The sequence below is a fragment of the Urtica dioica genome, chromosome 7, assembly GCF_054948205.1.
Source record: "Urtica dioica subsp. dioica isolate 48M chromosome 7, U.dioica_male_clone48M_v1_H2, whole genome shotgun sequence".
NCBI classification, from domain to species: Eukaryota; Viridiplantae; Streptophyta; class Magnoliopsida; order Rosales; family Urticaceae; genus Urtica; species Urtica dioica.
The window spans coordinates 34842962-34863527 of record NC_142762.1 but is presented as its reverse complement, the minus strand read 5'-3'; the positions used below and the strand labels follow the sequence as shown (position 1 = coordinate 34863527).

At 34.7% G+C, this 20566-nt stretch overlaps 3 protein-coding genes across 3 annotated transcripts; 1 reads left to right on the top strand and 2 right to left on the bottom strand.

Moving 5' to 3' along the window:
• Positions 1 to 1753: 1753 nt before the first annotated feature.
• LOC149391050 (bifunctional monodehydroascorbate reductase and carbonic anhydrase nectarin-3-like) lies at positions 1754 to 5312 on the bottom strand. Its single transcript, XM_089620886.1, has 6 exons — positions 5169 to 5312; positions 4221 to 4438; positions 3263 to 3481; positions 3016 to 3186; positions 2862 to 2915; positions 1754 to 2039 (listed from the first exon to the last, which is right to left on the bottom strand). Exons 1-6 carry the CDS (start codon positions 5260 to 5262, stop codon positions 1941 to 1943), a joined length of 855 nt encoding a protein of 284 aa, XP_089477012.1. The 5' UTR covers positions 5263 to 5312; the 3' UTR covers positions 1754 to 1940.
• A 6453-nt stretch (positions 5313 to 11765) lies between these two features.
• Positions 11766 to 16422, top strand: LOC149391049 (protein NRT1/ PTR FAMILY 8.3-like). The gene is made up of 6 exons (XM_089619269.1): positions 11766 to 12089; positions 12624 to 12735; positions 12821 to 13038; positions 13415 to 13971; positions 14842 to 15262; positions 15745 to 16422. Exons 1-6 carry the CDS (start codon positions 12039 to 12041, stop codon positions 16117 to 16119), a joined length of 1734 nt encoding a protein of 577 aa, XP_089475395.1. The 5' UTR covers positions 11766 to 12038; the 3' UTR covers positions 16120 to 16422.
• A 1346-nt stretch (positions 16423 to 17768) lies between these two features.
• On the bottom strand, positions 17769 to 19897 carry LOC149391048 (alpha carbonic anhydrase 7-like). Its single transcript, XM_089620405.1, has 6 exons — positions 19739 to 19897; positions 19366 to 19583; positions 18692 to 18910; positions 18422 to 18598; positions 18281 to 18334; positions 17769 to 18183 (listed from the first exon to the last, which is right to left on the bottom strand). Exons 1-6 carry the CDS (start codon positions 19833 to 19835, stop codon positions 18085 to 18087), a joined length of 864 nt encoding a protein of 287 aa, XP_089476531.1. The 5' UTR covers positions 19836 to 19897; the 3' UTR covers positions 17769 to 18084.
• Between the last annotated feature and the right edge of the window lie 669 nt (positions 19898 to 20566).

Sequence of the window (20566 nt, the reverse complement as noted above, 5' to 3'; positions counted from 1 at the left end):
CTAACAATTCACGATATGAAATTGGGGAAAGCATAATATTATTTTCTTACCCATAACTAAAACCAATATTAGATCTTGATTATACATAAACAAAAAATAAAATGAAAATACTACAAACAAATCTTGCATGAGTGATCGGGCTGATGTTTGAGGAATGTCAAGGTCAGGATTCTACACGACATGAGAGAAACGTGCGGAGGCAGAGAAACCTCATTCTCGCGATTAAAAAATATGCTGAATAACCAACGAATTGGCTCGGTATTCTGACCATTCTAGGAATTCTCGTGTTCATACACTTGTAAATCTACACTTTCAACGTACAACCGCAAGTTTTTAAATATCATGAGATCTCAGCGGTATCTCGATTACATCATATACTGTCCAGTTTATTAAATATTGCAGTACCGCGATTGTATCGTACGAGATCCAAGAAATCGAAGTTTTTTGTACATATTTTGTAGAAGCTCAGCTTTTGATATTTCAAATCCTTCAATGTAGGTGCATGCTAGTCTATTTAATGAAATTAGTATATAGCATTTCTTACTTGTGTTCACTTACTAAATAGCCCTTGGTATAAATATTCTTGATCGAATAAATTTATTTATTTATAAGCTTCTCTTAAATCTAATTATTATCCATTAAAACTGTTTTTGACATTTGTGTTTCCTTATGTCCAATATTTGGCTCTCTCTGTCCTTAAGTGTGGAAGCAATTAATATGATATCATTTAAAGAGAATATTATTGATAATCAATGATGAGATGACCATGTAGCAAATGAAATAAAGAAAGTTTTGACTATATGCCTCTACAATAATATAATTGCTGATCAAGCCTTGTCACCACTGTTTATGGTCCCTTAATTCTTATATATAATACACGAGGACTCATAAATATTTGCAAGCCTTAATGTATCCTGATACTATCCTCATAACATTTAAACATATTTAATGATGAGGCTACATATAAGATAACCGTTTAAAGCTCTTCTTGATTCTGAATTTTATGGTCCTTCCTTGAATCGGCTGATAAGATCCGAAGCCATTAATATATATATATATATATATATATATATTTGTATTATGCATGCTTATCATTTGTTTCTAACATCTCTCGCTTCAGAAAGTTTAATAATGAAAACGTTACTGTACACATGATTTAATGTTGTTTTTCATGCCGCTTCAATCAATGGTCCTAAAAAAAGGGAAAAAAAAACCCCAATAATATGTCTGGAAAATAGAAAAATATTTTCGACAAAAATTACCATGCAGATAGAAAAGTCTACGGAAAAGATGAAGAAAAATATTTTTGTTATATATGTTCTAAACTTAAATTCAAACTAGAATATCATAAAAGTACACAAATAATAAGTTTTAATCTAAACCATAATGAAACGGTGGGTTGTTTTGGAGCAATTTCTTGGAAAAACAATCGCGAAACAAAAAACATATGCTTTTTTTTTGTCCGATAAGTGTGGGAAAATATAATTTTGTGTTAATTTATATAAAAGTTAGAACTTATTACTATCTACAAGAAGTCCAATGAGAGGAAAAATAACACTAGGTTTTGCAATTTATAAACTTAATTTTCAACAGAGATTGCATGTATATATTATTGGGGAGAAGAACAATGATAGGAAAATGCAACACAAAAGGAACGAGTGATTATCATTATAGCAACTGCGTAATGTATATTTATTGCGAATTTATTAATTTAAAAAATCCTGAATTGTGAGTATAAAGGCAGGCTGATGAATAATAGTTCAAATGTAATAGCTATATATATATATATATATATATATATATATATATATATATATATATATATACTGTGTAAATTTTTTAACAACTTACAATAAACCAATCACAATATTTAAAGGCATGACATGGCTAACTTTAGAAAAAAAACAAAAACTATATAAGGGAACAATATATCAAAGACTTCATATATTGTCTTGTTCGTTGATCAATGTTGCTTCATTGGCGTATAACACTGCACGGCCGTGATTCTGTTGAGCAGGTCTTGCATTAAAGTCGAAGCCCTGCCAAATTAAGACAAAATTAATGAAATCACTAATGCTGCCAAAGTTGAAGACGAAAAAAACAAACAAAATGATTACTTAATATATTTAAGAAGATATGAAAGGAAAATCAACTTAGGTTTTCGAACATTGCAAGTATTGTCCATTTGTTTCAGATAAGATCATTTTACTCCTGAGTTTTATGATTATACAATCAAATTAAATTTCATATAATTCCGTACTTTCAATTTACTCTTATTTTAAAAATATATTCTAAATGAATAAAAAATACTATCGAATAAAATTACAGATTTATTGTAAAACTTATTTGAATCAAAATTAAGTATCTCACTATTTTAAAAAGTATTTTATATTTTGGTAGGACAAAAGATTTTAGGATTAATCCCACAACAAAAAGAGAGAGAAATTAACAACCGTTTACACAAGTCATAAATTACTCTTCTCATTTTCGATTGATTTTGAAAAGATAAGTATGCCAATAATCATTTTATAGCTTAATTAACAAATTTTTAGTTAGAAACATGTTATTTAATATATAAAATTTATTAAGAAAAAAATAAAAGTGCTATTGAGAGTTCAAAATTAAGAATAGATTTTGTGGCATGAAAACCTTAAAAAATGGACAAAAACAAAATGATCATTTTGATCAACAAACTTGTATTTCGCAAAAAACTGTTCAACGTTAAATGACTTTCCCATAGTAAACGCACATATTTTTAAAATCATAATAAACTTCTTTTAAACAGAAAAAAAAAAAAAAGTATACGTAAGGAATATTTATCATGTCAGACAGCAGAGAAAAAAAGAATTTGAAGTACTTACATCGTTCACAGCTACACGAAGCAAGTTTACTTGTCTACTTGTGACTGGCCTTACCTGTATTAAAATAGAACAAATTGATAACGATGCTATAATTAGTTCAAAAGACTGTATATACACATCATGATACGATCAATTTAAGTACAAAAGAACATACCCTTTTGGAAACCAACCAGAGAACATTTTGAGTGCAAGGAGGGACGGTAAGAGAGCCAATATACTTGTAATATCTTTGACTCCCAATTTTTATCTGGTTGGGATCGAAAATTCCGACAACTGTTCTATCTCTTGTGGTGTTTGAAATTATTGATAGTAAATGTGGCCTCATCTAAAAATGTCGTACATGAGATATGTATATATAACCATATCGAATTAAAACCATATCGACTTTATATATATTTTACCATGGATAAAAAAGAATCAGGATGAGTGAGATTGATCCGATAGGTGATTCCGATGACAACAATTTGGGCGAGTGGGTTCTGGTGAACAAGGTGGAGCTCTAAGTCAAACTTGTTGGCGTTGATTGTGTGCTCTGATGGAGAGTGCCAGTGGCATTGTCGTAATTCGTACCGACTTCCATTTAATTCTACATATCCGGCCCCACCAGAGAGCCACGTAAGCTGCGACCCCACAAAAAAAATGGTAAATGATCTAGTCATCTTTATATTAATTAGTGTGAAAGTATTATGGGTTCCATGTCAAACCAATTAACACCGAGAGTAGTAATTTATAAACAATATAAATTTTGGTTAGTTCTCATCTTTTTTCAATGTGGGATTTCTTGCGTTCACTCATTTTGGATCGCATCCCAACAATTTGGATCGGATATTTTTTTGAGTTTTATGGGCTCTGATACTATGTGAAAGTATTATGAGGCTCATCTTAAAACCAATTGATAATGAGAGGAGTCACTCGTGACCTTTATAAATTCTTGTTAGTTCTTATATCATTACAGTGTGGAATTTCTAACATGCCCCCTCAAAATGGCGATTATTTGCGTTCGCTCATCTTGTGTCGAATTTTAACGATTTAAACCGAATACTCGTTTGGGCTTAGTTAGGCTATGATATCATATAAAAGTATATCACGAGGTTCCATCTCAAAACTAAATTGATAATGAGACAAGTAACTCATACCTTATTAACTCTTGTTAATTCTCATATCTTTTTCAACGTGAGATTCATAACAATTAGTGTACATAAAAAAAATCAGCCATAATTTTAACTTATAATATTTCAGCTAGCATTTATGAAATCATTTATTCTTATGAAATAGTGAATGAGACATAAGACAATCTTCTACTATTTGTTCATATGTTATTTCATGCAATATGTTGGAAATGATATGCTTTTGGCTCACCATCATATCATGGCCTCTATTTTTTAGAGTGGCGTTTGCTGGCCTGTAAACTCTTCTCACAGTTATATACTGAGGAAGAATCTGAACCCTGTGATCCAACAGATCAATCGGCGACTGCATCGTCCCGTTGTTACACACTCTCCAATCCGGCCGAAGAACTCCCCACTGTGCGGGTCCCCTCGGACTCCCTTCTATGTAATCAAACACGCTTGTGTCCTCTACAAACATTTTTGTCAATATATTATCTCACACATGTGTGACAAATTTTATAAATAAAAGTGGAATGATAAAAAAACAGAAAATTAAAAAAATAGCCAACTTAAACGTTTGACATTGCTAAATAGCTAACGTTTGATAAATTTTAGGTAAATAGTCACTATCAAACGTAAATATTAAGTAAATAATAAATGTTTGATACATGAAAGTGGCTATTTATCTAAGATTTACGTCTGAAAATGGTTATTTACATAAGATTAACAAAATTTAACAATGTCAAACGTTTAAATTGGTTATTTTCCTAATGAACCAAAAAAAAAAAAATTATCGGCTTTAAATTGGAAGATACATAATTTTCATGTATGCATTAATTATACGTTACAAAATGTTCTATATATGCACGAAGTGCTGGACTAAGTTTGAGAATCAGTATTTAGATTGCACTTTTATGTATGGATCGTTCGTGATAGCTAATTAAGGTTTGAAATGAATTTCGGTGCATCAGTGCAGGCATATATTTTAGCGATTAATAACCGTAAAACAAGTGTAACTTAAACTGTGAATTAATTCAGAACAATATTGTAATTTATAATATAACCATGTTGCATCACTGGGCTTCTACTTTTGGAAGGAAAAAAAAAAAGTAATATTGTTCATGCATTCATGCAAAACATAAGTACGTATTTATCACTGAATGTTTTGGGATATCACACACTTCAAAGAATTTCTTACCAACTTCCTGAGATGTTACCGGGCACATGAATTGCATAGCAAGTAACACGAAGAAGCTCATGAAAACCAACAAAATTTGATTCTCGAGTTTCATCGTCTTCTTGGGATAAGACTGATATATAAACTGGGACTTCCTTTTTTTTTTTTTTTGGCTTCTGATGAATGGAGTTGAGATGATAATGATTTGGGGATGAGACGGAGCTGATAAGTCTGCTTATATACTATTAATTCATGACACTATACATTAACTATGCGCATTATTCTCTCGCGTTATTTAAAACAAATAGAGACTTACCTTGACTTATTCCTTTGTTTCGTTGACACACTCTCGACCACAAATTCGTTTGCGTTTCATTCACTCGAGAAAAAAATTGGTAATATTTATGCATATATATCTGTCTCATTAACTCATCATTTTATGGGGAAGTTTCTCGGAACATCATGCATGTGTGAAAATTAATGTGAAAAGTGTATGGTAGTGCGTTTTCCAAACTTATTGCAAGAATAACGCATTTTTAAAATATATCACAAAAATAGTGTTTTTAAGTTATAAAACAATTATTTTTCTTAATGTTTACAATTTTTTTAATTTGTAATATTTTGAGCTACAATTTTCGTTTTATTTATAAAAAAAATAATCTCAAATAGCTTTAAATATTTTGAAAAAACACTATATTTGCTTATATACTATTAATTCATGACACTATACATTAACTATGCGCATTATTCTCTCGCGTTATTTAAAACAAATAGAGACTTACCTTGACTTATTCCTTTGTTTCGTTGACACACTCTCGACCACAAATTCGTTTGTGTTTCATTCACTCGAGAAAAAAATTGGTAATATTTATGCATATATATCTGGCCTTCTGATGGCGGAATATTGTTCGAGTATTGTCTCTTCTAGGATTGCAACCTGATGATGACCTCATAACGCTTCTTGTCGAGATTGAATTTTCTAAGCAAACGAGGCTCTGATCTCACTTGTTGAACCCAATAGCTTTATTCGATAAAGAATCGAGATAACTTACTACGCACACAATCATACAAACACGCACGCACACACGCGATGATTTGTTGACAAGGTTAAGCTATAGCGAGCCTAGTCCCAAGGAATGCATTGGAGGGACGTTCGATTTGCACTGTGGATACTATCGGATCAAATTACACACTCAAAGAAATTCTCTCACAGAACTTCATACACTCGAGAAGTTTATCACTCAAGCCAACCAAGAAAAAAAAAATCTCTCTCTCTCTCTCTCTCATGTTACCCTTCTAAGTTCCTTCACAACCTGTTACAACTAGTTACTCATAAGCTTAAGTAGCTAGAACGGCGCTTTCACATCACTCGAGTGTATAACGTATAGAGAGTCAGACCATATATATATATATATATATATATATATGTACATACGCAAACAATTTTTTTAATTACATTTGTATTTGATTATGAAAGCTGTAATTTATTTTCAATATTATATATATTGTTATGAATGATAAGGGATACTCATCCAAGTTATCATACTCCTACAAGTTACCATCTACACTTGTAAATAACTTTTACCACTTGTCATTTTCACCATATGTAACATTCTCTATAAAAGGCATACTTCTCACTTTGTAAAATCCATCCCCGATAGAAGAAATTCACTCTTGTTTCCTCTCATCTTTCTTTAGCTATTCATACACTCAAGCTATCACATCCACTTTTGTCTCCCATTATATATTACTTATAATAGTTTGTTTAATAATCTATAAGTTGTATTTTATAACACGTTATCAGCATAATCACTATATTCCCCAGCAGTTCAGAGCGTAGGTATAATTCTACAACATTAAATTATTATGACTGTTATTTTTGTATATAAATTATTATGAGAGTTATTTTTGTATATCATCATATCTGCATATACAGGAGGCACTGCCATCTTATATCAATGTGATGTGATCTACAATATTTATACAAAAAATTGGTTACATAAACCACCTAAACTATAGGAATTGTAAATTAGCCAATCTTTGTTAAATACTTTGTAAATAGCCAACTTGCATACGTGACAGCCTATTAACTACCTTTTTTACATGTTTGGATGGGTTAAATAAGTCTTTTACTAATTTGTTAATAAGTTAACTTGGCTATTTACAAGAAATTAACCAAAGGTGGGCTATATCCCAATTCACTATAACCGTGTGGCTATATAACTTAATAACCCATATTTATACTAACATCATTAGTGTATAACTTCGGATTACTATCTACAGGAAGACTCTGCCACCTTATAGTAAAACGATGTGAAAGACACTTAATAACTATTTATTTATAATTGTCAAATTATTATATGAAGGTAGGCTTTGTCACCCTATAATAAAATGACATTAACTATATTCTAATTACCTATATATACAAACTTCACCATCATATTTCTACCATCTAAAAAAAATTAGTTATCCTATCTACCTCATATATTTCTTACTCTAAATTTTCTTTAATCTAATACACGTGTCTCACCTCATATTAGTGTTGGTTGCCTTATTTATTATTGCATTTAACATTTTAATTTTTCGTTGGAGATGTTCCAACTAATGATTTTTATTTTGCTTTAGTACGGATTGGAATAATGTATCTATCTTTAATCTTTACAATATTGGTAGACTTTTATATGTTTCACTAATCTAATAAATTATTTTATTTCTATTATAGTTCCAACATGTCGAACTTTGTGAAGCTTGATTTCAGTCCCCTTGATATCACGGGAAACAACTTTCTGCCTTGGATGGTAGACACTGAGATATATTTGGAATCCATGGGTCTTCTCGAGACACTTAACGAGGAGAACAACTCCTCGAGAATGGATAAGGCAAGATCATTGATCTTTCTTCATCGACATCTCGTTGAAAGCCTGAAAAACGAATATCTCACTATAAGAGATCCAGTGAACTATGGAGGAATCTCAAAGAAAGATATGATCACCAGAAAGATGTAATGCTTCCCATATTTCGTGATGAATGGACCGCTTTACGATTCCAAGACTATAAAAAGTCAATGAATATAATTCTACAATGTTCAGAATAGTAACCCACTTAAGATATTGTGGGATTCAAATTACAGATACTGATATGCTGGAGAAGACATACACCACTTTTCATGCATCTAATATGACCCTGCCACTACAATATCGAGTGCGGGGATATACTAAGTATTCTGAATTAATTGTTTGCCTACTTATTGCAGAAAAAAGAATAATGAGTTGTTGATAAAGAATCATCAGTCCCGTCCAACTGGCTCAAAAGCATTTCCTGAAGCAAACGCTGCCGACTCCGATGAACCCCAATATGAGAACTATTTTCAGGATCGTGAGCAAGGCCAAGTCGTGGAAGAGGTCGTGGTCATTCTCGTGGTCGTGGTCGTGGTCGAGGTGGTTATTTCAATAACATATCCAATAAGACCACCAATAACCACAAGAAGCACCGAGAGGAAAAGAATCCCAAAAATCCACACAAAAAGGGAAAAGATGCCGATTCTTCAAAGAATCATGAAAGCTCTTGTTATAGATGTGGCACCAAAGGGCATTGGTCACGGATTTATCGAGTCCCGGAGCACTTATGCAAACTTTATCAGGCATATGGAAATGGGAAAGGGAAAGAGGTTAATTATGTTGACCATGATGACTCCACTCACCTCGACGCATCTGAATTCAATAATGATTTCATCAACGCAATCGTAGACACTGCTGAACTAGCAGATGGTGGAGAATGAAAGGGGTTATGTAATCCCCAATTGAGAATGAAGCTTGACGGTCCGATGTTATGTTATATTTTCCTATGTAATGTGTAATATCTTACGTATGAATGCTTTCTTATAATTTGTAATATGAATGCTTCCATGTGTAATAGCCTACCTATGTTTTTTTTTTCCTAATTAAAGATATTTTCTTATCGACATTTGGTTTGTTTTTATTTTGAAGTTTTTGACATGGATAAAGCTAATTGTGAAGCCAACCAAGGAGATAGTATCGAAGAAATTTGCTTATTTGATAATGGAACAACGCATACTATCTTGAAGGATAATTTTTTTTTTCTCAAAGATAAAACCAACAAGAACCGTTGTGAATACAATATCAGGTCCTGTAGACATAATCGAGGGAATTGGCATGGCACACTTCACTCTTCCAAATGGCTCAAAGATTACAATAAACAACACTTTATTTTCATCTAGATCCAAACAGAATCTTTTGAGTTCAAAAGACATATATTCTCATGGATTCGACACTCAGTCTTTTACTGAAGGTACCATGAAATATTTATATATTACAGTAGTTAAAGAGGGAAAGAAATATATATTGGAAAAATTACCAATGCTTCCAGCTGGATTGCATTACACTCATATAAATACAATCAAATTGAATCTGATAGTTGCCAATCCTTTAATACTAACTACGTGACATGATCGGCTGGGCCACCCTGGTTCAATAGTGATGCAAAGAATTGTCGAAAATACACATGGGCATCCATTGAAAGACCAAAAGATCCCTCAAGAGGGTATTTTCCCATGCAAAACTTGTTCTCTTGGAAAGCTAATCATAAGACCCTCACCGGTAAAAGTTAAAGATGAATCCCATATGTTCTTTGAGTGTATTCAAGGTGATATATGTGGTCCTATTCACCCCCATGTGGACCATTTCGATACTTCATGGTATTGATAAATGCCTCGAGCAAATGGTTACACGTATGTCTGTTATCCACTCGTAATATGGCTTTTGCTAGATTACTTGCTCAAATAATAAAATTGTGAGCTCAATTTCCTGATCATACAATCAAGAAAATCAGACTTGACAATGCTGGTGAATTCACGTATCAGACTTTTGATGATTATTGTATGTCAGTTGGGATTGTTGTTGAACATCCCGTTGCCCATGTACATACACAAAATGGTCTAGCTGAATCATTGATCAAGCACCTCCAGCTTATTGCTAGACCATTGATAATGAGAACAAATCTTCTACTTCAGTATGGGGTGATGCACTATTACATGCTGCGGCATTAATTCGCATAATACCAAGTGCATATCATAAGTTCTCCCCACTACAAATTACATTTGGTCAAGAACCTAATATATCTCACCTAAGAATTTTTGGTTGCGCTATCTATGTGCCCATTGCACCACCCCAAAGAACAAAGATGGGGCCACAGAGGAGACTTGGAATTTATTTAGGTTTTGAAAGTTCCTCTATTATGAGATATCTTGAACCTCAAACTGGTAATATTTTCTAAGCACGTTTTGCTGATGGTCACTTTGATGAGGAAAACTTTCCAGCATTACGAGGAGAACGAAAACAACTAGAAAAGGAAATTACTTGGTCTGTACCAATATTATTGCATCTTGATCCTTACACAAAAGACTCTGAAGGAGAAGTTCAAAGAATTGTACATTTGCAAGGTATAGAAAATCAACTTCCTGATGCATTTGTTGACACAAAAAGAGTGACTAAATCACACATTCCAGCTGAAAATGCTACTGCGCAAATTGAAATCCCAAAAGGGAAATTCGAAAGTAAAGTCACTCATGAAGTTACAACACGCCTGAAGCGTGGAAGTCCATTCGGTTCCAAGGATAAAAATCACCGATAGAAGAAATTCACTCTTTTTTCCTCTCATATTATATATATTTATGTGTGTATATAATATGTTTAGTATATTCTTTGAAATTTTTTGAGTTTGATATTTTGATCGGCATGTTTGTTTTCTCTTGGGAAATGCATTTACGTTGAAATGTATATATTTTTTTTGTTTAACACAATTTTGTTTGATTTTCTCAATTTTCTGTATTTTACGAGTAACAATATTGAAAAGGGCATTTGAAACGAGAAACTTCTTAAGCAATACCTAATAGATAGAGAAATATCACTAATAGGCCTCTTATTGAATATTTGAAACTGAACTTTGATCTTATTTCGGATAAAAATACCCCTCATATTATTTAAACTTAATTTTTGCTTATATTTTTTTCATTTCCGCTATTTCTCTCGGTTTTGACGGATTTCAAAGATCTCCAAACGAAACATTACTATTTTTTACAACGGCGACTACAAAAAGAGTCATTAATTCAAATTAATTTTGATTGATTACGATGACTTTCGATGATATTTAAAGGTATCGATGTCATCATAAATAATCCAAAGTTTTTATAATTAATTGAAATAATTTTGAATTAAGAGCTACAACGACTCTTTTTTTAGTTGTTTTTCTTAATTCGAATCAATTTTGATTAGTTCCAATAAATTCTGATGAAATTCAATATTTTTCTCAATGATAGAGTTTAAAATGAAAAAAAAATTACACATTAATTCCGTGGTTGTTTGTCGAAGATTGTCGGAATGAGAGAGAGAGAGAGAGAGAGAGAGAGAGAGAGAGAGAGAGAGAGAATGGTTTTAAGGGATATTTATCTAACATATAAGCAAAAGTCTATTTTTCAAAGATTTCTTAAATAAGAAGTTCATTAATGATATTTTTCTAAGCATGAGGTCTAGTTGAAGAAATTTTTCTTTTGAAACCCCGCTCCGAATGACTCCTTAAAATTTCAAAAGACACCCATTTTGTAAATTTGCCTCAGGAGACTCTTGCTAACGTCCAGATTTTTTTTTTTTTGTAAAGCACAAATTTATTTCCCCAGGGCAGTTGGTTAATTTCATGAAGCTAAAATGTCCGAAATAGGGAAAGAAAAAAAAAACATTCAATTTGAGATCACAGAACTGACTTGAAAAAAAAAAAAAATTTTGAGACCACTAAACAAAAGTTCCATTTTTGTATTTTATCTACATCATTCCTTGTCCTTAGAAGATTGACCCAGAAAGGAACGTCGAGTTCTAGGACATGGATTCTATGGTTGATCAAACATCTCTCCTGGAAGACCCTCTATTGCAGGTACAATTCAAACTCTCTCTCTCTCTCTCTCTCATACATAAACGCATCTATATTATGTTATTGAGGGTTTAGGATAATTGATCCTCTGTCATTTTTGGGTGTGTGTTCCTGGATAAAATCTTGCCAAGGGTTTAAATAAACTCAGGCAAGAAAAAAAAATATTGAGGTAGTCTGTAGGATACGAGTCGTTTTTGAGGTCTCTAATATATGCGGAACTTTTATCATGGATCATAAAACCATAATTTTTTTTTTTGGCCCATGGTTTTGATTGATTGGTTGACTATGGACTCTTCTGTATTTACATCCATTTTGTTCCTCTAACCTATAGTTGTGCATGTTAATTCACACACACACGCAGACAAACTATCATTACTGCTAATATAAACACATCATTCACACCTTGCTTGCTTAATCAGTTAGTTCTTCATGGATCTTAAAAATGAGTGACGGTCTTTGACACTAGATTGATGAAATGTTTAAAAAAGAGAAGCAGTGTTATTTCTTAATTGGCATTTAGTGTATCAATTACTTCAGAACGAAGGTACTGAGAGACAATACTATACGGGGGACGGGTCGATCGATATTCGTGGAAGGCCAGTTCTCAAGACTAAAACAGGAAAATGGAAAGCCTGTTCTTTCATTTTGGGTATGCTCTTTATTTTATTTTATTGTTGTCTGTTAAAGGAAAAAGACACACTGATGCACAAACTTGTCTTCTTGGCTGTGTGCAGGGTCGTTCTTCTGCGAACGACTCGCTTTCTATGGGGTCTCGACCAATTTGGTGAATTACCTCATCGAGAAACTACACCAAGGAAACGTCTCTGCAGCGAGGAATGTTACCACATGGCAAGGCACATGCTATCTCACGCCCCTCATCGGAGCCATCTTAGCCGATACCTATCTTGGTCGATATTGGACCATCGCCGGTTTCATCACTGTCTATTTACTCGTCGGTGCTTCTAAAAAACCCGTGTTTACTCGTTTATTTCTTCCCTTTAGATTTCTAGAAATAAAAATACTACCCATTAGAAAGATAAAATATTCCCCATCATAGGTTGACTTAACAAGGTATTCGTTTTCAATTGGTAGATTCTCATATGATATGACACTGTTAAGTACGAATATTGAAACTGCAATGAACTTTTTTTTAGCATATGTTAGGATCTCGGTGGCATGGACATTATATGATTAGCAGATAAGATAGCTAGAAATATGTTAGTCAAGAGTACCATGTAAGTGTATAAAGTAGATGGGATATTAAGCGAGAGAACTTCCTTTACGGATTCTACTAGTTCGATGATCGTGTATCGTAATAATATTATCAGGGAACGTGTGCGCTTACTCTCTCAGCTTCTGTCCATTCCCTGAAACCCGTCGAGTGCACTGGTTTCATATGCCCTCCTGCTACTCCGACCCAATATGCCGTTTTCTTTTCGGGCCTATACTTGATCGCGCTCGGGACCGGCGGCCTCAAGCCTTGCATATGGCCATTCGGGGCCGATCAATTTGACGACACGGACAAGACCGAGAGATCAAAGAAAGGAACTTATTTCAACCTCTTTTACTTCTCGCAAAACATCGGCGCCATAATAGCCAGCACGTTGCTGGTGTGGATTCAGGACGATGTGGGCTGGGGAATCGGGTTCGGGGTCTCGGCGCTGCTCATCGGCTTGGCTTTCGCGAGCTTGTTCTTGGGCACGTTCCTGTATCGGCTGCAGAGACCCGGCGGAAGCCCTTTGACCAGGATATGCCAGGTGTTGGTTGCGGCGTTTCGCAAGCGGAAACTGAATTCGAGTGAGAATTGTGGCGTCCTTTATGAAACCGAGGGCTCGAGTTCTGCCATCAAAGGTAGCCGAAAACTCGACCACACCAACGATCTTAGGTATCCAATCTCATCTCGACTTATAAAATGCTCATCTTTTTTTATCGTTTCATATATTTTTCAAATTATAAGTATACATTTTAAGAATTCTTTCAAATATACAATTATAGTAAGGGGCACCTTGGATCTAAAATCATAGCTTACGTAAATGAGGCATCCAAATAAAAAAATTTAAAATTTGCAATGATTTCAAAACATAAAAAAAGGGAATAATAACCGCGAGGGGTTGGTGTAGTGGTAAGGGCAATTCTTGGGACCTTATCAATCCCCAGTTTGATTCCCCGTAGAGGATGTGGGCTGGGGAATCGAGCACAGTTATTAGTCAGGTTTAACCCGGACACCATGGTTATTAAAAAAGAGGGAAAGTGTTAAGATATCAGATATAAGGAAGGTTAGATAGTTATTCATAGTTCCGGGGATAATATAGTATAATTGGAAGTCGAATTAATCTTTAAGTAGAAGAGAATTTGGGAGAAAGGTATCGAATAATTTGAGAAATATTGTTTTGAAAGAATTGTTGGAGAGCCATGGGCTCTCTTGAATGACCCGGAGCCCATATTTTCTGAGCAATACTATCAAATTCATAACAGAATGTTCTTTATGCTGTTTGAAAATGTACTTAGCACAATCTAATGAAGCAGGCATATGAACCACAATAATTATTACTGAACTAATGAAAAAACATGGTGCATAGAAGCAGATGTCTCCCAGTGTTAAGGTTTCAATACTCATTGCCGGTACGTGTAATAGTAAAAATTATGCCCGGGTAAAGATGATTTCTATTTTACCGCTAGAAATCAAACATTAGAAACGTAGAGCATTCGTGTCGGGTCACGAACTCGAACACTAATCTCTCGATTCTTCCGACAGGTGTCTCGACAAGGCAGCATTAATATCTGAAAACGAGGAGTCGGGCGATATGTGGAGGCTATGCACCGTGACACAAGTGGAGGAGGTAAAGATCTTGGGGCGGATGGTCCCAATACTGGCGACGGGGATCGTGTTCTCGGCCGTGTTTGCCCAGATGCCGACGCTCTTCGTCGAGCAAGGGAAGGCAATGGAGCGGCGCGTGATCGGGTCGTTCACCGTCCCGGCGGCCTCTCTATCGCTCTTCAACCACGTCACTGTGGTCGTACTCGTGCCCATCTACGACCGCCTCGTCGTCCCGGCCGCCAGGAGGCACACAGGACGCGAGAGAGGCTTCTCTCAGCTCCAACGAATGGGGGCCGGCCTCTTCGTCTCCATTTTGTGTATGTCAGCCGCAGCGGCGCTCGAGGCCTCGTGCCTAAAGGTGAAAACTTTGGTCAACTATCCAATCCCTGAAAATGCCTTTACGACGACGATATGTCCATGATTTATAGGCATATCCGCGCAAGGGCATTATAGTAAACGGACATAAAAAATTACGAAAATGAGATTACCATGCTTAAAAATCTAAAGTAGACGTACAAATTGCATTCTTGTTGTATTTTAGGAATAAACATGTATGTTTCCCGAAATTCGGATAAAAAATGGGAAAATTACGACAATTACCGTTTTAGGATGCAACATTTCCAAAATAGCGGTTAGTTTGAATCCTTTTCAAAACAACGAAATTGTAAACAGTAAATAAAGTTAAATATTGCCCAGAATAGTATTCAGTTTTTCGTAAAAAATAAACATAAAAAAAAAAAAAAAAAAAAGACTATTTACAACTTAAAAAAAAAAATACAACTATTTAAAAGCAATTACCACTTAAAAAATTATTATGACAATATTTGGTGGGCCGTGCAGGATGGCGGGTCCCACGCGCAGGTGTCGATACTGTGGCAGGTGCCGCAGTACTTGCTGCTGGGGTGGGCAGAGGTGTTCACGTTTGTGGGGCAGCACGAGTTCTTCTACGAGCAGGCCCCTGACGCGATGAGGAGCCTGTGCAGCGCGTTGTCTCTGCTCACCAACTCCCTCGGCAACTACTTGAGCTCCGCCCTCATCACCGCCGTCACCTACGCCACTTCCACCGCAGGAGGGAACAACGGGTGGATCCCCGATGACCTTGATCGTGGACACCTCGATTATTTCTTCTGGCTTTTGGCTGCCCTCAGCGCTGTTAACTTGTTGGTCTACCTCGTTTTCGCGAGCAAGTACGAGGAGAAGAAGACTTCGTCTTGAGGCAGATCCGTTTTGTAAGTATTATGACAATTCATTCATACTCTGGTCTGGTGTATATCCCTCGCAATATTTTTTCATTAATTGCTTGAAGCTATAGAATATTGCCACCTATTAGAATAGTCATGACCTCATGTTATACATTCTAGTTAACTTGAGTTCACATATGACTCGCAAGTGTGTGTAATTAGTTAGTCGGTTGTAAGTTGTTAGCAGCTACGAGAGATCACTCGAGCTTGCCCAATCTTCGATCAGATTGATCGCTAGACCCCCACTAGGGAAGCAATATTGGAAATTTTCATCGAACACCTCAAAACCCATCCCATCAAAGTTTGATCAAAACAATTTGCTCATTTGGCAAAAGCAAGTCTCAACCACCATCAAAGGCCATCGTATGCAAGGTTTTATGGCCTTGTGAGCCGTTTTATGGCCAACCTTGGAAGAGAGCATTGAAATGCAGTGAAGTAGGTCTTTCTGTTTGTCAAGGAAGCTTCGGATGTTGGATTACTCTTATAGACGAGGGAATAAAAGTGAGTCTAATTTGAGAGGCATTGTTGACGCAAACTTGCGGGTGACTAGGAAAACATGAGATTATTGATCGGGTGTATCACTTTAATTGGTTATGCGGTGAGTTAGAAGGCCTCATGACAACCGGTAGTTGCACTTTCTATGATGTAGACCGAGTGCATTGCTGTCATGGAAGACGTGAAGAAATATCTTTGGTAGAAGGATATTAACGGTCAACTTATGATCGCCCAAAGTGAAGTGGATTTGTTACCCATCGTGAATACCATAGGTAAACAAATTAGTATATGTACCTTATTATATACTATTTCCGTCAACGATTATTAGCTTATCTAGGAGATGTCCCTAATCTTTATGAAAATGAATTCATTCAATGAACACCATGCCCGGTTATTTATTCACTATCCAAAAAATAAAGTTTGAAGTGATATACATTGTATTTCGACAATCTTGCTAACGAAATTCTTGTGAGTTCTCACCCGCTTTGGCAGATTTGATTACATGAACTTTCAGATTTGATTTTAAATAGAAGATTTTGGTTCAAATTTATGCAAGTCTCGTATTTAATTGTGTTCTGACTTAGCTTTTTTGTACGCATAAAAAGAAAATATCGGTAGTTTTCTTGAGAGCTTATATGTTTTTCTAGATTTCCTTGATTTAAGAGTGTGTTCTTCTCTGAAAGAAATTTTTTTGTATGAGCAAAACCATTTTTGACATCAATCTGTCGCCCAAAATTGATGGCACATAGATTTTGCACAGCACAAACTCCAATCAACCCATTATATTTCATTCCCGATTGTATGATTTGTGTAAATATGATGATTTATATAAGACTATCTGTGAACACTTTAAACTGCTGAAATGGACTATACTAGTGAAAAAAAAGACTTATATGTGCTTAACCTTAATGCATGGCTGAAAGAAACTAGTATGTTAAGTGTTAACCATTATGTTTTAAAGATTTGTATCTTTTCATTACTGGTGGGATATAGAGGTCTGATTTCAACGTTATGTAATTAGGCTGCAAGTACCACTTTTTCAGGTAAACGGTAAACAATAACCATATATATATATATATATATATATATATATATGTATTATATAAGAAGAAGGGATTATTATCATGATACAAATATAAAATAAACGAATTTTATTCTAATACAACAAATGTCATCGGATAATAATAGGTTTACAAAAAAGCTACATAACAGTAAACAAACACTGACTTTTTAATTTTAAATATGACAAATAACATCAAGGATTTAAAGGCATGGAAACTAGCTTGACACCCATTTATATGATTTTAAAGGGCCTATCATGTGTCATTTGCCTTAAAAATTATTAAAAAAGAATAAAAGAAAAGTTCACCGCAACAACCATACATAATAATATCAGGGCAAATAATATAAATGGTACGTAAACCCGAAATTTTTCGAAATAATTTTAGACGGTAGGCTCTTGATCATTATATCGTGCATCGTTCGCAAATAGCACAGGTCGATCTAGGTTTTGCTGGACCGGTCTGGCATTAAAGTCGAAACCCTGCAAAATTAGGAATGAATAAATGATTTTCAAAATCGAAAATAAATAAGGATTAGCATAGATATTTGACTAAAAAAGAAGGTTACAAAGAACTCACATCGTTAACAGCTACACGAAGCAGATTAACTTGTCGAATTGTGACTGGCCTTATCTGAATTGAATGATACATATTAATTAGAATATTGGAATAATTAGCATGCGATTAATTTGATTTTTTTTTTTTATTATAAATACGTACCCTTTTGGAGACCAACCAGAGAACATTTTGAGTGCAAGGAGGGACAGTGAGAGAGCCAATATACTTGTAATACCTTCGACTGCCTATTTTAATCTTGTTGGGATCGAACCTTCCAACCACTGTCCTATTTGGTGTGCTTGTGGTGTTCGATATTATTGCTACCAAATGACGTCTCATCTAACACACGCACATTTAATTCAATTAAAACCAAATAAAGTTAAATAATTACATTTAAATAAATATATAGCCATGAATATGAAAAATGTATACCATTGACAAGAAGGAATCGTGATGGGTTTGGTTAATCCGATAAGTGACTCCAATGACGACAATATCGCCGACGGGGCTCTGGTGGACGAGGTGGAGCTCGAGGTCGAATCTGCCGCCATTGATGGTGTGCTCCGACGGCGAGTGCCAATGGCATTGTCGCAGCTCGTATTGGCTCCCATTTATTTCTACGAATCCGGCTCCACCTGAGTGCCACGTCAGCTGCCACCCCCATTCAATTCATTAAAAAAAAATTGTTATGATCAACTATATGTGATGCATTTAGCTACAAAATGACTTTATAAATTTTTTATTTATAAGTAAAGTAGAATAATTGAGATCATGCATCTATGTCTTCTCATTTTGCTTCCTCCAATCTAAATAAGCCATGTCATTATTTTAATTTTTATTTGTAAAATTAAATTTAAAAATGTTGACATACTTTTTTTTTTTTTTTTATTGGAGGAACACAATTCATTAAAAAAAAGAGAAACACATGACCCTAGTCTCCCTAATTTTATCGAGGGCTCGCAAAGAGACATAATAAATAAACCCTAAATAGTTGATTCACAACTATTTTTTAAATGTGGGCATTTATTTTTAGTTTTATTCATGCTCACACGCTTAATGTGGAAAGTAAGATATGCAAGTACAAATATATGTACATATTTGCTCACCGTCATATCATGGCCTCTATTCTTAAGAGTGGCATTGGCTGGCCTATAAACTCTCCTAACAATTTGATGCTGAGGAAGAATCTGAACCCTCTGATCCAACAGATCGATCGGCGATTGCATTGTCCCATTGCTGCACGCCCCCCAATCCGGCCGAAGCGCTCCCCATTGCAGGGGTCCCCTCGGACTCCCTTCTAAGTAGTCAAACAAGCTCGTATCGTCTACGCGCAATGTAGTAATTTACAATCAAAACAACTAATTGTGTACTATATATATTTAGCTAATTGAGGAGCATTTAAAAAAAAATCCAACAAATAAAGTAGAATTTATTTTAAGGGAGAAAAATATACCCATGTTATAGTAACTAAATACGTACCGATTTCCTGAGATGTTGCCCGGCTCATGACATGCAAAACAAGTATTATTGATAAACTACAACTCAAAATCATCATTTCATTCCTAAGCTTCTCCATTTTTTTTTCTGTGATATAGAGCAAAAACTTTCTCGATAAAATATTGTAATTTGTATATATTGAAGCAGGTGTGATGGGATAATAACTATGATTGTGGAGGGTATATATAGTATTCCGTGGTACAAACATATTAATGGCAAGTACGCATTTTTCAAAAGGCTCTTTGGCGCAATATGTAAAGGAAGGATCTAGGGCGTGGTCCTAATGATAATATATGATTAGCCGGGATATCTTAATCAAGAATGTATTTATGAGGAAGTTTCGTGTAATTTAAGGTCCTTGTCGACGTGTTTGCAAAAATCATAAGCTCAATAAAATAATATAAAATTTTAAAGAGGTGTGTTGTTAAATACCTGATGGTTTTAAACAGCCTCATTTGAGTAGTTTACGTGTAATCATTCGAAGTGTTATATATGCACGGTTGAAATGCTCACCTCCACTGAATTGTCCAAGTGGCATGTGGATGCCCTAGTCAACCCTAAATAAATACTCAGAAAAATAGCTTTGGTTTCATTACACATTCAATAAAATAATAATATTATAACTAATGCAACGGTTAAGAGCATACTTCAGACATACGGTAGTGACTATGTAACCTCAATCAGAAATAATTTGATATTTATGTTGTCATGTAGATTGGCTATTTTTACATTTGTAGATCCGTAAAAATTGTTTCAAGATGTACTACGTCGTATTCTAACATTTAGGACAAATATGTTGGCTTGTATGCC

Bases quoted from the DNA above. Each gene is read 5' to 3' on its own strand.
- LOC149391050 (XM_089620886.1), bottom strand. From the start codon at position 5,262: ATGAAACTCGAGAATCAAATTTTGTTGGTTTTCATGAGCTTCTTCGTG. The intron at 3,187-3,262 runs GTAAAATATATA...CGACATTTTTAG, and splicing joins CTGATTCTTTTTTATCCATG to ATGAGGCCACATTTACTATC. The intron at 2,040-2,861 runs GTAAGTACTTCA...TTAATTTGGCAG, and splicing joins TTCGTGTAGCTGTGAACGAT to GGCTTCGACTTTAATGCAAG.
- LOC149391049 (XM_089619269.1), top strand. From the start codon at position 12,039: ATGGATTCTATGGTTGATCAAACATCTCTCCTGGAAGACCCTCTATTG. The intron at 12,090-12,623 runs GTACAATTCAAA...CAATTACTTCAG, and splicing joins TGGAAGACCCTCTATTGCAG to AACGAAGGTACTGAGAGACA. The intron at 15,263-15,744 runs GTGAAAACTTTG...TGGGCCGTGCAG, and splicing joins TCGAGGCCTCGTGCCTAAAG to GATGGCGGGTCCCACGCGCA.
- LOC149391048 (XM_089620405.1), bottom strand. From the start codon at position 19,835: ATGGAGAAGCTTAGGAATGAAATGATGATTTTGAGTTGTAGTTTATCA. The intron at 18,911-19,365 runs GTGAGCAAATAT...TGGGGGTGGCAG, and splicing joins ATAGAGGCCATGATATGACG to CTGACGTGGCACTCAGGTGG. The intron at 18,335-18,421 runs GTACGTATTTAT...CATTCAATTCAG, and splicing joins TCTGGTTGGTCTCCAAAAGG to ATAAGGCCAGTCACAATTCG.